This window comes from Gigantopelta aegis, chromosome 1 (genome assembly GCF_016097555.1).
Source record: "Gigantopelta aegis isolate Gae_Host chromosome 1, Gae_host_genome, whole genome shotgun sequence".
Lineage (NCBI taxonomy): Eukaryota > Metazoa > Mollusca > Gastropoda > Neomphalida > Peltospiridae > Gigantopelta > Gigantopelta aegis.
Window position 1 is genome coordinate 25,216,167 of NC_054699.1, and position 14,958 is coordinate 25,231,124.

The 14,958-nt window shown below is 36.2% G+C and overlaps 1 protein-coding gene across 8 annotated transcripts in view; it reads left to right on the forward strand.

Moving 5' to 3' along the window:
- Window positions 1-14,958, forward strand: part of LOC121372822 (sodium/hydrogen exchanger 9-like) — a 62,204-nt gene that overhangs the window by 7,331 nt on the left and 39,915 nt on the right. For all 8 annotated transcript variants that reach the window (XM_041499289.1, XM_041499287.1, XM_041499302.1 and 5 more), the window contains exons 5-11: window positions 379-476; window positions 3,661-3,766; window positions 5,179-5,317; window positions 7,339-7,444; window positions 10,066-10,154; window positions 10,943-11,056; window positions 12,752-12,863. In XM_041499289.1, the coding sequence (XP_041355223.1) occupies window positions 379-476; window positions 3,661-3,766; window positions 5,179-5,317; window positions 7,339-7,444; window positions 10,066-10,154; window positions 10,943-11,056; window positions 12,752-12,863 (764 nt within the window). The remainder of the gene's footprint in view (window positions 1-378; window positions 477-3,660; window positions 3,767-5,178; window positions 5,318-7,338; window positions 7,445-10,065; window positions 10,155-10,942; window positions 11,057-12,751; window positions 12,864-14,958) is intronic.

A 14,958-nucleotide genomic window follows, 5' to 3' on the forward strand; every position in this document is an offset into this window, starting at 1 on the left:
CAAAGGCAGTGATATGTCTGGGATTGTGCATATAAAAGCTTCCTTGCTACCAATGGATAAATGTAGCAGGTTTCCTTGCTAAGACTATACAGTGAAACCTCTCAAGACCGGACCCTCTGTAAACCGGAATTCCCTCAAAACCAGACTGTATAAAAAGTCCCTTTTTAAAAAACAGTACAGAACGTAACCTCCCTAAACCAAATCCCTCTTTAATACTGGACAATTGTCTTTGGTCCCAAGAGTGTCCGGTTTAGAGGGGTTTCACTGTATATAAAAATTATCAAATGTTTGATATCCAATAGCCGATGATTAATTAATCAGTGTGCTCTAGTGATTTTTAAAAACAAAACAAACTAACATTTTTCTTGCTGTTTTCAGGGGTATCCTGTATGGCCTAACCAGCTTCATGTCTAGCATTACATTCAGTCTCAATGACTGTTTCTTTTTCGGGGCCGTTATTTCTGCCACCGACCCAGGTAAAGTACCGTTCATGTTTATGTTTGCTTGATGCCATGTTATTCGTAAACATGATTTTACAGTCTGAGCAATTGATTGTTTACCTTTAATATCTTTACTGCTAATGAGTTTGCTATGCTATATTACTTGAATTTCGAAAACATTTCTTCCATTTACCAGTTAGCAGGTACAGGTTGGACTATACCAATTCAAATCCCATAGCCGACCATGTTAACGTTTGTGTTTAAAAACACTATATGCAATATATTAACCAAACTATGACCCATAAATATCAGTACTACAACCCCTACCTCAAAGTATTAACTGCAGAAAATGATACCTTTTATGGCTCATTTTCGGTATAACCAGATGTTTTTACAACACCCCTAGTTTCGCACAAAATTTTAGTACTTTTTTTTACATGTACCCCATACATGTTCCAAGCACAAGGCTACTTGACACAGTGGTACTAGATGAATTAAAATTGTATACATTTTTAGCCCAGATGAAACTAATTTTTTTTACAACCAACACACTCACATTTATAACCAATCACAGGACTTCTGGTGTTAACTTCTCTATTAAAAGTTCGTTGCACCTCGAACTTCGACCCAGCCGGAAATTAATTGGTATAGTGCTACCTATACTGATAACATACATGTTTCAAAAGGTGGCGAATCATGTGTTTTTATAACAACCAGGATATGGTGTCTTCTAACATAAACTGACAACTTCACTGAAACTGTTGTTTCTACAGTGCAACCTAATATAATGTACACCTCACAAGGCACATGTATTTTGGACAGTTTTGTACAAATGCAATATGTCATATTTGAAAAAAAAAAAAAAAAAATACTCCTGAAGATATTTACTGTCAGATGTGTGTGTGTGCTCAGTTATATGTGTAGAGACAACATGGATATTCGGAGTACCTCAACTCCTTAAAACTATTCCATTGAAACACATGTACTTGACTGACCCCTAGATTATGAAGACCTTAATAGGCACATCAAAGAAATAACAGTATTAAAAAAATGCAATGTCTGAGGAAGGAAAGATCAACATGACTGCACCTGTATGAAGTAATGACTTCATGTCCTGCACATCACTGTTTGAGGGAAAATCCTGTATGCTGAGTGTGGCTGTCTTCAAGTTACCATGTGCGGGAATTTCAAATCCATCAGCTATGCAGATTTTGAAAATGGACCATCAAAACCATTGGCAGCCACCAATATTCCTGACTATATTTTATGTATACCCTACTGTAGTTGGAGGTTTTAAATATTTGTAATATTTGGAATTATCATGCAGCTTTCACATATTTATTTTGGATTCATTACTAAAAAAACATGTTTTTAAATGACATGATTACCCGAACATCTATTTTATTGCATTTTTTTCTAATCCAGATCAATACAATATGTATATTGGATGTATTCCTACAATCTGTAATCCAGCATATTATTTAGCTATTAACATTGGATAATACAGCTTTAACAATAAAATAAATTATCAACTTACACCAAGGTAGATAATCACATCTGAAAAAATTGGTTCTAAATCTAGTATACACTTAAAATGCACTTCATGTGAGCAAACTAAGTGATTATTTTAAAAAAAGATTTGATCTGGAGACCTAAAGATAAGTTTAACAAGCTTATTGTTATGTATAAATGAGAACAGAAGGCACAATAGTGACAAAAAGTTTAATTATGGCTTTGGTAAAGTTTTTCTTCAAATTAATTTTTTTGTGTGTGCATAAAACTACAAATTTATCTAAAATATGACTTAGCACCCTATACCTATGTCAAAAGGACAATAAAAATCAAGGTCTTTAAAAAGTTAAGCTTTCAGAAGTACATACATGAAACATTAACTATGTTTATGGAAATTAAAGACATTAACCCAATATTGGCACATGTTATTTTTAATATAAAAATAAATTGCTATTTAAATCTAAGTTCAGATTGCCTAGATATATTACCATATTTAAGAGTAGTTGTATATGGCAAGTCAAACACCATGTAAATAAAAATATTCAAATCTTTATAGTATGAATTATAGGCCAAAACCAACTTTTCCTCAGTGCTAATTTTTATTCAAACTCCATTCAGAGCCATGTACAGTAACTATTGTCAAGGTCAAGGTCATTGTGAACTTACATGGCCGAGTGACCGCTATTTAATCAAACAGTATAGTTTAATTTAATTAAATGACACAAATCATAATCTTTTTTATTATGCACTGAATATGTGCTATAGGTTGGACTATACCAATTCAAATCCCATAGGCGACCATGTTAACATTTGTGTTTAAAAACACTATATGCAATATATCAACCAAACTATGACCCATAAATATCAGTACTACAACCCCTACCTCAAAGTATTAACTGCAGAAAATGGTACCTTTCATGGCTCATTTTCGGTATAACCAGATGTTTTTACAACACCCCTAGTTTCGCACAAAATTTTAGTACTTTTTTTTTATATGTACCCCATACATGTTCCAAGCACAAGGCTACTTGACACAGTGGTACTAGATGAATTAAAATTGTATACATTTTTAGCCCAGATGAAACTAATTTTTTTTACAACCAACACACTCACATTTATAACCAATCACAGGACTTGTGATGTTAACTTCTCTATCAAAAGTTCGGTGCACCTCGAACTTCGACCCAGCCGGAAATTAATTGGTATAGTGCTACCTACAGGGCTTGAACTGGTTTCACGAAAAAAAGAGTCTAAAGGGAAGTAATTCGCCAGACTAATTAGTTATTCTGCTGGGGGGGGGGGGGGGGGGGGGGGGGGTAGTGGAGGAGAAAGTAAATTATGAAAGTAGGTACAATGCATATCCACGCAGTATTGCCAGCTATAGACAGAGGACGTACAACATAATCCTTAACACAGTGAACAGGTTAAATGTATTAGTTATCCAGTTGAAGTCATAGTTGAGAGGTACAATGTATGTTGCTTGTGTTTCATACAATAATGCAATTTAAACTATAACCTGATACTTGATTTGTGCTGATTGAATAATGTGCTGGGGTGTCATTAGACTTAATTTTCCCCTTCTTATTTGATGATTTGCTTTGAATGCCGTTTCTGTCCAGTATTGCATGTAGTACAATATATTATGTAGAATATATTGATTTTAATTTTTCAATGGATTCTTATGTGTGGCATTGTATTAATATTTCAGTGACGGTCCTTGCAATATTTCATGATCTGCATGTGGATGTTGACCTCTATGCCATTATATTCGGAGAAAGTGTCCTCAATGATGCTGTCGCCATCGTTCTTTCAGGGTAAGACTAATGCACCCATGGTTTTTTTAATGTTAGGGCTGTTCTAAAATTGATCACATGAAGGCACTGAAATTATTTTTCTTGTCAACATAGCCTGACCTCTGACCTTTGACATTTCCCCCATTAAGTTAAAGACTTGTCCGAGCATCCCAACAACCAATGAAATGGCTTAAATCTTCCAATAAGACCTGTTTACCCATTCCAGTCATGTGACAGCATCTTCCTAATCAGTTACCCACTAGGTATTCTTGCTCCAGCCAGTGCACCACGACTGGTATATCAAAGGCCGTGGTATGTGTTATCCTGTCTGTGGGATTGTGCATATAAAAGATCCCTTGTTGCTAATCGAAAAGAGTAGCCCATGAAGTGGCGACAGCGGGTTTCCTCTCTCAATATCTGTGTGGTCCCTTATAACTGTCAATATAATGTGTTGAGTGCATCATTATATAAAACATTTCCTTCCTTCCAACTAGATAAAACTCACATGAACTGACTTAGGTTACTTAAGATTTTGAAATGTCCCCCCCAAAAGTTATTGTTTTTGTAAAATAAACAAAAGGCTCTTCCTTTTGTTGTGTTAGTGTTTTTAACCATTGGGGTGCATAAAATAATAGGAATTATGAAATAGTTAATGCAGTGCATGTGGTATATGGATGGCAGATCCTTGCATTATTCAGCATTGGGCAAGTACAAAGATGGTAGGCAGTGCAGATCGAAGAAGGTGAATGGATCAGAAAGATCAGAAACTGTTAAAAAAGTCCTTGTGTATTATAGATAGTAGAAGCCACCGGCTACCAGCTGTTTTGTAGAGCTGGGCGGTATGGATATTTCAGGTTCGGTATCAGTATTTTGGGGTGATTTACCTCGGTATCAGTACGGTATTCGGTATTGATGCAATACTGATACCGATATCAAGTGGTATTTTTGGTATACTCAGCTTTAAATGCATGCCTGAATTAAGTCTCACCCAGTAATTTCATCTAAATAAAATTAACTTCGATACACAATCATCTAAATAAAATTAACTTTGATACACAATCATGTGAATAAAATTAACTTCCATACTGATACCAATATCAAGCGGTATTTTCGGTATACTCGGCTTTAAGTGCATGCCTGAGTTAAGTCTCACCCAGTAATTTCATCTAAATAAAATTAACTTCGATACACAATCATATAAATAAAATTAACTTCCATACACAAGGCCCTCATTTCTCTCTTCTTTACAGCTATTTTGTGTTTGTCAGATATATTATTAGTGCTTTACTAAATGGCGTAAAACATTTTTCAATACCAAAATTTCGGTATGTTCAGATTTGACACAATACCGATTCCGAATGGTATATGCGGCATACCACCTTGCTCTACTCTTTTGATGAACTTAATGTTATATCTTGTTTTTGGTTTTGTAGATCTGTGGAAAAATATGGCTCACTGCAGGCCACGACTGGTTTCAGTGCAGAAGCATTTTTCAAATCTCTCGGCAATTTTCTGGGGATATTTGCTGGAGCCTTTGCTATTGGATCTGCGATTGGCTGTTTTACAGCTTTGGTATCCTTGACATTATATATCTTGTTTGGGTTTACCGTAATATTATATTCATAAGCCTCAGTTTGATAACTGAAAAAGATGATTTAGTTCGCCCATTGCTTGCATAAGTCTAGTCTATTTTTCATTCAAACATTACAAATATAAAATAGATAATATATTATCTGAAAAATAATTTTGTGTCTGTGTATTTACATTTATCCTATAACTTACCCATGATATTCATGTCATAAACCAATGTGATAATTTAGTGTATTAACCCGGTTAATAATGGTATGCAACTTTGCAAGGTCTCTGGGTAATGTGTTGCTGTGAATGGGTTATTTGTTTACAAGCCAACAAGATCTGTATACCTGAGCGTAACGTTAAAATGTGTGACGTTAAACTAATTTGTGCTAATCGTGATGACATCATATTACCCATGGCAGTGATTTTTGTACTGTGATTTACTAAAAATTGAATTAAAATGTTATTTTAGAAGTGTTATAGGATAAATAGAATTCGCTACTCGTGTTTTTTAATATGTAAAATATCAACCTCTTCTAGTTAATTGGTATTTGTCATGGCAGAGCCTTGACAAATACCGATTAACATAGACTCGGTTGATATTTTCCATAGTAAAAAATACTTGTGACGAATCCTCTCTCTCTATATATATATATATATATATATATATATATATATATATATATATATATATATATATATATTACCGGGTATCAATAATTAAAATAGGACTTCCCATTTTAGCAATTTGGATGACATTGGATGACATTAGGGCTATCTCTGGATGAGCAAAACAATTCACCAAATTGTCTATTAAACTTGTAGAAATCAACAGTTCTTTAAAAATTATTGCGTGAAATTAGTTCAACAAATTAAAACCAAATTCGCCAACTTGCTTTCAAAATTCACAATTGGCAAATTTGGTAAGTGCCAGAACTAGCCCTGAGATGTTCATAAATTCATATTGCTAGGGCTCACTATCATAAATCATCACCATACAGTGCCAGAACTAGCCCTGAGATGTTCATAAATTCATATTGCTAGGGCTCACTATCATAAATCATCACCAAGCAGTGCCAGAACTAGCCCTGAGATGTTCATAAATTCATATTGCTAGGGCGTGCTATCATAAATCATCACCATACAGTGCCAGAACTAGCCCTGAGATGTTCATAAATTCATATTGCTAGGGCTCACTATCATAAATCATCACCATGCAGTGCCAGAACTAGCCCTGAGATGTTCATAAATTCATATTGCTAGGGCTCACTATCATAAATCATCACCATACAGTGCCAGAACTAGCCCTGAGATGTTCATAAATTCATATTGCTAGGGCTCACTATCATAAATCATCACCATACAGTGCCAGAACTAGCCCTGAGATGTTCATAAATTCATATTGCTAGGGCTCACTATCATAAATCATCACCAAGCAGTGCCAGAACTAGCCCTGAGATGTTCATAAATTCATATTGCTAGGGCGTGCTATCATAAATCATCACCATACAGTGCCAGAACTAGCCCTGAGATGTTCATAAATTCATATTGCTAGGGCTCACTATCATAAATCATCACCATACAGTGCCAGAACTAGCCCTGAGATGTTCATAAATTCATATTGCTAGGGCTCACTATCATAAATCATCACCATACAGTGCCAGAACTAGCCCTGAGATGTTCATAAATTCATATTGCTAGGGCGTGCTATCATAAATCATCACCATACAGTGCCAGAACTAGCCCTGAGATGTTCATAAATTCATATTGCTAGGGCTCACTATCATAAATCATCACCATGCAGTGCCAGAACTAGCCCTGAGATGTTCATAAATTCATATTGCTAGGGCTCACTATTATAAATCATCACCATGCAGTGCCAGAACTAGCCCTGAGATGTTCATAAATTCATATTGCTAGGGCTCACTATCATAAATCATCACCATACAATGTTGAAATATAGAATTGAAATGTAGAAACGTTTATTAGAAATGTCTACTTTCCTTAACTGGTCGTAGTTGACAAAGTTTACCAAAATACGAGATTTCCCCTTGCTGGAGACGGCACTGTTTTTCCTCATGTCCTACAGCTCATTCCAGGCAGCAGAAAGTGCTGGATTTACAGGTAAGTCAAAGACATTGTTTCTTCTGCAGGGCTCAAACTTAAGAATTGGTCTCCCACAGCAATTTAAAAAAAACAAATTGTCATGGGTGAAACTGACCACCAACAATAATTTTGAGCTTGCCCATGGCAACTTTTTTTAAAGTGACATTTGCAGCAAATAAAGATGACTAAAAGGTCATTTTGCTGTATGTAGACCTATTTCAAATGTGCAAATGTTAATAAATATTATTAGGTAATATACACCAGGTGTATACGTTTTTCCATTGTTGAGAAGATTTACCGACAGCACAAAAATGCCATCAGTTATGCTCTTTACCTGCGGCAATTTATATCTCAATGATGGCAATTGCCATTATTGTTGTCATTAATTTTGAACCCTGCGTCTGCCTAGAGTTTCTAGGTGATCATTGTCTTAGAAAGTGGGAAACAGTTTTTAGAAAAGTTGGTGGCTATATTTACTGAGTGCGGTGTATAATTGTAAATCCCTGCTCGCTACCGACCCTGGTCGGGCTGCTGGTGCTCTGTTGCATCAGCCAGTGCGGACGGTCCCTCCTCCCACCAACCCCTGCGCCCATGACAGGCATGTGCTACAACAGCTTTCTCTGAATGTGCACGTCAAGCCCTATGACCTGACATGATCTAATTGTAAACCTGATAATAAGGCGGTTTTATTATCTACCAGATGAACATCTGGGTGTGATATACTGATTTTGTATGCACCACTAGGTGTGTATTAATTTGTAAATGACGTGATTTCAGTAAGTGACGTGACTTCAGTAAGTGACGTCATCTTCCCTGGTCTTGGCTCTGTGTATTCACATGTCTCGTTTGGTAATATTTGGAAGTAATTGTCAGATTTTACATTATTTGAAGGTGGGTAATAAATAAAATGCCATCCTTGTTGTTACTAGATTACATTTATAGGAAACTAATGAACTTCCCATGGTATCTGACCTCACTTTCAGGAAGTTCCCTAATTTATTTCGTAAAAAAATATCTGTCGAAAACTTGTATAGTATTCTATATAATGATAATAAAGTATATATATAATTTATATCTATCTAATGAGTACAGTATGTATGACAGTAGGCAGTGTTGGTGGCAGATGCTGCTGAAAACCATACTAATGACCACTGAAGGTTGTGAACTGTGTTCTCATAATTATATTCTAATAAAAAGTCGGGACGTAGCTCAGTGGTAAAGCGCTCGCCTGATGCACGGTCGTTCTAGGATCAATTCCTGTTGGTGGACCCATTGGGCTATTTCTCATTCCAGGCAGTGCTCCACAACTGGTGTACCAAAGGCCATGGTATGTACTGTCCTGTCTGTGAGATGGTGCATATAAAAGAATCCTTGCTGCTAATAAAAAAGAGTAGCCCATGAAGTGGCAACAGCAGGTTTCCTCACTGTATCTGTATGGTCCTGAACCATATGTCTGATGTAATATAACTGAACATAAAATGTATTGAGTGCATTGTTAAATAAACATTTCCTTCCTTCCTTTCTTTGTGCAGCCATCTGTTCACTGTTTTATTCCTGGGGCTGTAGTTGTTTTTCTTTGGAGAGTGGGTAGGTGTTGTACATATAGAGGGAATGTATTAAAAGAAAATTTTAAGTTTAGGTATGTTAAAACACAAGCTATGACATCTGGGCCCCGTTTTACGAAGCGATCTTAGCATTAAAATAACCTTAAGTACATATCTTTCTTATACACTTATGGTGATCTTAGCGCTAAGATTGTTTTTGTTCATAAAATGGTGCCCTGGAGCCACAATTATCGACAACTTTTACTTTATTTATCACTTGTAATTATCAAAGTTAGGTTTGTTTACCATCATTGTGTTGGAGTATCACGGTTGTGTGTTTATTTGTCACTGTTGTGTTTACAGGTATTGTAGTGGTACTGTTCTGTGGAATTACACATCATGGTTGTGTGTTTATTTGTCACTGTTGTGTTTACAGGTATTGTAGTGGTACTGTTCTGTGGAATTACACATCATGGTTGTGTGTTTATTTGTCATTGTTGTGTTTACAGGTATTGTAGTGGTACTGTTCTGTGGAATTACACATCACGGTTGTGTGTTTATTTGTCAGTGTTGTGTTTACAGGTATTGTAGTGGTACTGTTCTGTGGAATTACACATCATGGTTGTGTGTTTATTTGTCACTGTTGTGTTTACAGGTATTGTAGTGGTACTGTTCTGTGGAATTACACATCACGGTTGTGTGTTTATTTGTCAGTGTTGTGTTTACAGGTATTGTAGTGGTACTGTTCTGTGGAATTACACATCATGGTTGTGTGTTTATTTGTCACTGTTGTGTTTACAGGTATTGTAGTGGTACTGTTCTGTGGAATTACACATCAGGGTTTTGTGTGTATTTGTCAGTGTTGTGTTTACAGGTATTGTAGTGGTACTGTTCTGTGGAATTACACATCATGGTTGTGTGTTTATTTGTCACTGTTGTGTTTACAGGTATTGTAGTGGTACTGTTCTGTGGAATTACACATCAGGGTTTTGTGTGTATTTGTCATTGTTCTGTTTTGCAGGTATTGTGGCGGTACTATTCTGTGGAATTACACATCATGGTTGTGTGTTTATTTGTCACTGTTCTGTTTTGCAGGTATTGTGGCGGTACTGTTCTGTGGAATTACGCAAGCTCATTACACGCAGAACAACTTATCAGCGGAGTCGAAGACGAGAACTAAAGAGGTAATATTCAGACAATTGTTTTAGAGAGAGAGAGAGCTAACACCACATTCTAAGACCACAGAAGGCAGGCAGCAAATGCCACTCGAAATTAAAGTTTGTTTTGTTTAACAACACCACTAGAGCACATTGATTTATTAATAATCGGCTATTGGATGTCGAACATTTGATGATTTTGACATATAGTCGGTATGGGATCGATCCCCGTCGGTGAGCCCATTGGGCTTTTTCTAGTTCAAACTAGTGCACCACGACTGGTATATCAAAGGCTGTGGTATGTGCTATCCTGTCTGTGGGATGGTGCATATAAAAGATCCCTTACTGCTAATGGAAAAATGTAGCTGTTTTTTCTCTTAAGACTATGTCAAAATTACCAAATGTTTGACATCCATAGCCGATGATTAATAAATCAATATACTCTAGTGATGTCGTTAAACAAAACAAACTTTTTAAAAAATCAGTGAGATGGCCATTTAATAGAAGTGTAGACATACATGTAAGTTGCAGTTGACTTCTCAGAGAAGGCCTTTTGACTTAGACTTTAGATTATTTTTACATGCCCCTATACCACTATGGTTTCAGACATGTCCATCCCGGATCCGGTCTCTGGATAGCCAGAGGCCTGACCTGGGACAGAAAGGCCCTTTGAAGTGAACACTGAATGTAATTAATTTTAATAAAATATAAGTAATCAATATTGCATGTTCAGTTTCTGACAAATAAATTATTTTGATAGTCATGATGTATAATGTATATAGATATATTATATGGATGTATTTTTTTACTTGCAGTTGTTTCAACTCACTGGATTTTTATCGGAGAACTTTGTGTTTTTATACATTGGTGTCTCCATTTTCACGTTCCAGTACCAGAAATGGCATGCTGGTTTTATCTTTTCTGCTTTGGTATCCTTTTCATGAATCGGTAGAAAACATGAATTATATAGAGAGCTTGTTTATGGATTTTATTGCAGTTTACTGAATTTAAGCAGAATTTTACTTGATAACATGGACCTAATTCTGTTTGTGTTAACCTGACAGAATACATCAGAATATGGCTGTATTCATCGTTTTATCCGTAGGTTTTGTCTGCAGAGAAATCCACAATTTATAGTTTTATATATTAGCTATAAAAGATCAAGGAAGTTCAAAATATGGCGTAGTCAAAATTCTTGTGCAATGGCATCTTATTCCGATAAGCGACCGGCCTCAGTGGTGTCGTGGTTAGGCCATCGGTCTACAGGCTGGTAGGTACTGGATTCAGATCCCAGTTGAGGCATGGGAATTTTAATCCAGATACCGACTCCAAACCCTGAGTGAGTGCTCCGCAAGGCTCAATGGGTAGGTGTAAACCACTTGCACCGACCAGTGATCCATAACTGGTTCAACAAAGGCCATGGTTTGTGCTATTCTGCCTGTGGGAAGTGCAGATAAAATATCCCTTGCTGCCTGTCGTAAAAGAGTAGCCTATGTGGCGACAGCGGGTTTCCTCTCAAAATCTGTGTGGTCCGTAACCATATGTCTGATGCCATATAACCGTAAATAAAATGTGTTGAGTGCGTCGTTAAATAAAACATTTCTTTCTTTCTTTCTTATTCCGATAAATAATAATTCAGTTCAATGAATTACATATTAGAATCTTAACAGCTGTCCGTCATTTTTGTAATGCAGAGAAACCCACAATTTATTATTTTGTATATTAACTGTACAAGATCAAGGAAGTTAAAAATGTGGCGTAGTCAAAATTCTTGTGCAGTGGCATCTTACTCACTGCCAGATAAATGATAATTTAGTTCAATGAATTACATTTAAGAATCTTGACAGCTGCCGGTTTGAAGGTCTGTAAAGTGCTTAAAGGGACATTCTTGAGTTTGCTGCAACTTTTAATATATTATCGACTAACTGAGCCTTTTTAACGATTGTAAATATTATATTAAACATGTTTCTGATCATTCTAATATTTTTACTGGGTTAAATTTCATTTTATTTTCAATTTTTTTTTTTTTGTACGTACGAAATTATTTGAAGACAAAATCCAGTTTGGGCTTCTTACAAATATTAAGATGACCAGAAACACATTGAATATACAGACACTGATATTCTAACAAGAAAATATATTTAATATGCAAGTTTAATCGTAGAAATATTTTATTAGTCGGATACATCTTACAATGCAACAAACTCAGGCATGTCCCTTTAAATGAAATTTGATTCCTTTCTTCAAGTACTATACATTTTGCTGATAAAGTAAATGGGTATGGCACCATACCCAAATTGTTTGCATATTTAATTTTTTGAAGTTAACTTTTTGACAAAATTAATTACTCTTTATCATTACTGTATGATTTTCTTAACCCAAAGCCTAAACTTAACCCATTTTCTTTGTGGGGGAGGTCCCCCATACCCCCTGTTGACTATGGTAGCATTCAGTTCCATAGCGCCATACCCAAAAATGTCTTTCTGGCAAAAACACTGCTAGCAGTGCCAACCATAAATGTTTTTTAATATAGATGCTGAAGTGTTTAGAAGAGAAGTTTCTGCAAAATGTAGCATTTGCTGTTATAACTCTTGCGTTACAAAATCCTTGACTGATGTTCACAGTTTGCTTCAGTAGCTGCTCGGGCTTTCAATGTGTATCCGTTGTCTTTCCTTCTGAATCTGGGCCGGACCAACAAGATCCGCTTGAAGTTCCAGCACATGATGATGTTTTCAGGTGAGATCGTCTCTTCTCGGCATTGAAGTGGTTAAGGCATCAGGTTTAGATTTGGTTGGCACTGGGGTCAAATCTCAGTGGTGGCTTAAACCTAAAGTGAGTTTTGAAGTAGTTGAAGTCATCAGGTTTAGAGTTGGTAGGCACTGGGATCAAATCGCAGTAGTGACTTAAACCTAAAGTGGGTGTTGAAGTGGTTTAGTCATCAGGTTTAGAGTTGGTAGGCACTGAGGTCAAATCGCAGCAGTGGCTCAAATGAAGAGTGAGTTTTGAAGTTGTTATGTCATCTGATTTAGAGTTGGTAACCACTTGGGTTGAATCTCAGTAGTGGCTTAACCCAAGAGTGAAAGTTTAAAGTGACAGACCCTAGTTTTTAACTACTACAGCATATTTTTCACTGTTAGAGTCGTTTATGATCACTGAAATCAAACATTACTTGTATTTTATTGTTTAGATTATCCATTTCTGTACATCCGAAGTGTTTCTGGTCATCCTGGTTCAGAAAATGCATTTTTCATATGTGTAAAAACGAACATGCATCTGAGAAGTAGAGGTTATACCTATTGATTCGAGTTTTAGTCTATTTTTAAGGATATTTCCCGGGTTTTAAAGTCATAGACTCTTCTTTCACTCAATTGTAACATTATCCAAATGAGTTACAGGTTTGTAGATTAACTAAACTTAGTGTCCATTTTTACGTGTCAAAACGAGTAGTCTGCGACTTTAAAGTGGTTAAAACTCAGATTTAAACTTGCTAGGCGCTAGGTTCAAATCCTTTACCGTATCTAATCCAGAGTGACTTCATCGCTCAGTGTTGAGATGCAAGGTCACTATGCTGACTTCTTTTTCACTGACCATTTACTCCCATCCGGGATCAATTCACCCAGATATGGGGTGGGACATAGCCACACGGTAAAACGTCTGCCTGATGTGCGGTCGGTTTAGGATCAATCCCTGTCCATCGGCCCATTGAGCTATTTCTCGTTCCAGCCAGTGCACCACGACTGGTATATCAAAGGCTGTGGTATGTGCTGTCCTGTGTGGGATGGTGCATATTAAAGATCCCTTGCTCCTATTAAATGGGGGAAAATGTAGCGAGTTTCCTCCTTAAGACTCTGTGTCAAAATTACCAAATGTTTGACATCCAATAGCCGATGATTAATAAATCAATGTGCTCTAGTGGTGTTGTTTAAACAAAATAAACTTCTTTGCCCAGATAGCTGAAGCATGTGCCCATGATAGAGTCAATCTTATTATACAGTGTCATTGGATATAGGGGCAGGGTCTACATATCTTGGTCAATATAGCACTTGCCCGAGGTGCTATAGGTCACATGATCAAATCTCCACAGAAATTCCTGGATTGTTTTTTTCCCCTTCCAAACCAGTACTTCTCAACTGAATATAAGCATGAAAATAAACAAAATCAGTGAAAAAGAAATTATACTCTTCAAAAAAGTAGGGGAACTCTAATAAGAATTTACAATTGCCAAAATTGTAAGGTATATTAGCTGTGGGGAATGGTTATATGATAATAGTGAATTAATTGGGCAAACATTACAACCGGTATTTCAGTAGGTGTTATGACCACCAAAGATCTTGAAGGACGATTGGGGTCAGAAGTGAAATTTGAAAGGTGACAGTAAATCACAAATTCAAACAATAAAATGATTAAAAACAAAACAATGACAACTGTATGATCAACAGAATGAAAAAGATTGACAGAAATAATGTTCCACAGTGATTAATGGACCTTCCTGAAAATTGTCAAAAGCGAGAATGACACCCCACACACGTGTACAGGGCAACTGTGTATTGCACGTGCAGACTATGGAATGTTTTGGTGTGTTGATAAACCGACCTAAACGTTCTTTACTAGGATGTCTGTGGTCAAAACGATATAATAGTTGATATTAACATTAATATTTCAGGTTCCCCATCTTTTTTTGAAGAGTATATAAAGTTTTTTTCTAGTTTCAAGTACTGTAACTCACATTTGTTTATTGTTAAATTCATAATAGCCTTTGTCTTGTTTGAATACCACACAATGTACTTGTATGAAACAGAGTTGGATTTAAGAACAATATTTATAATAAAAT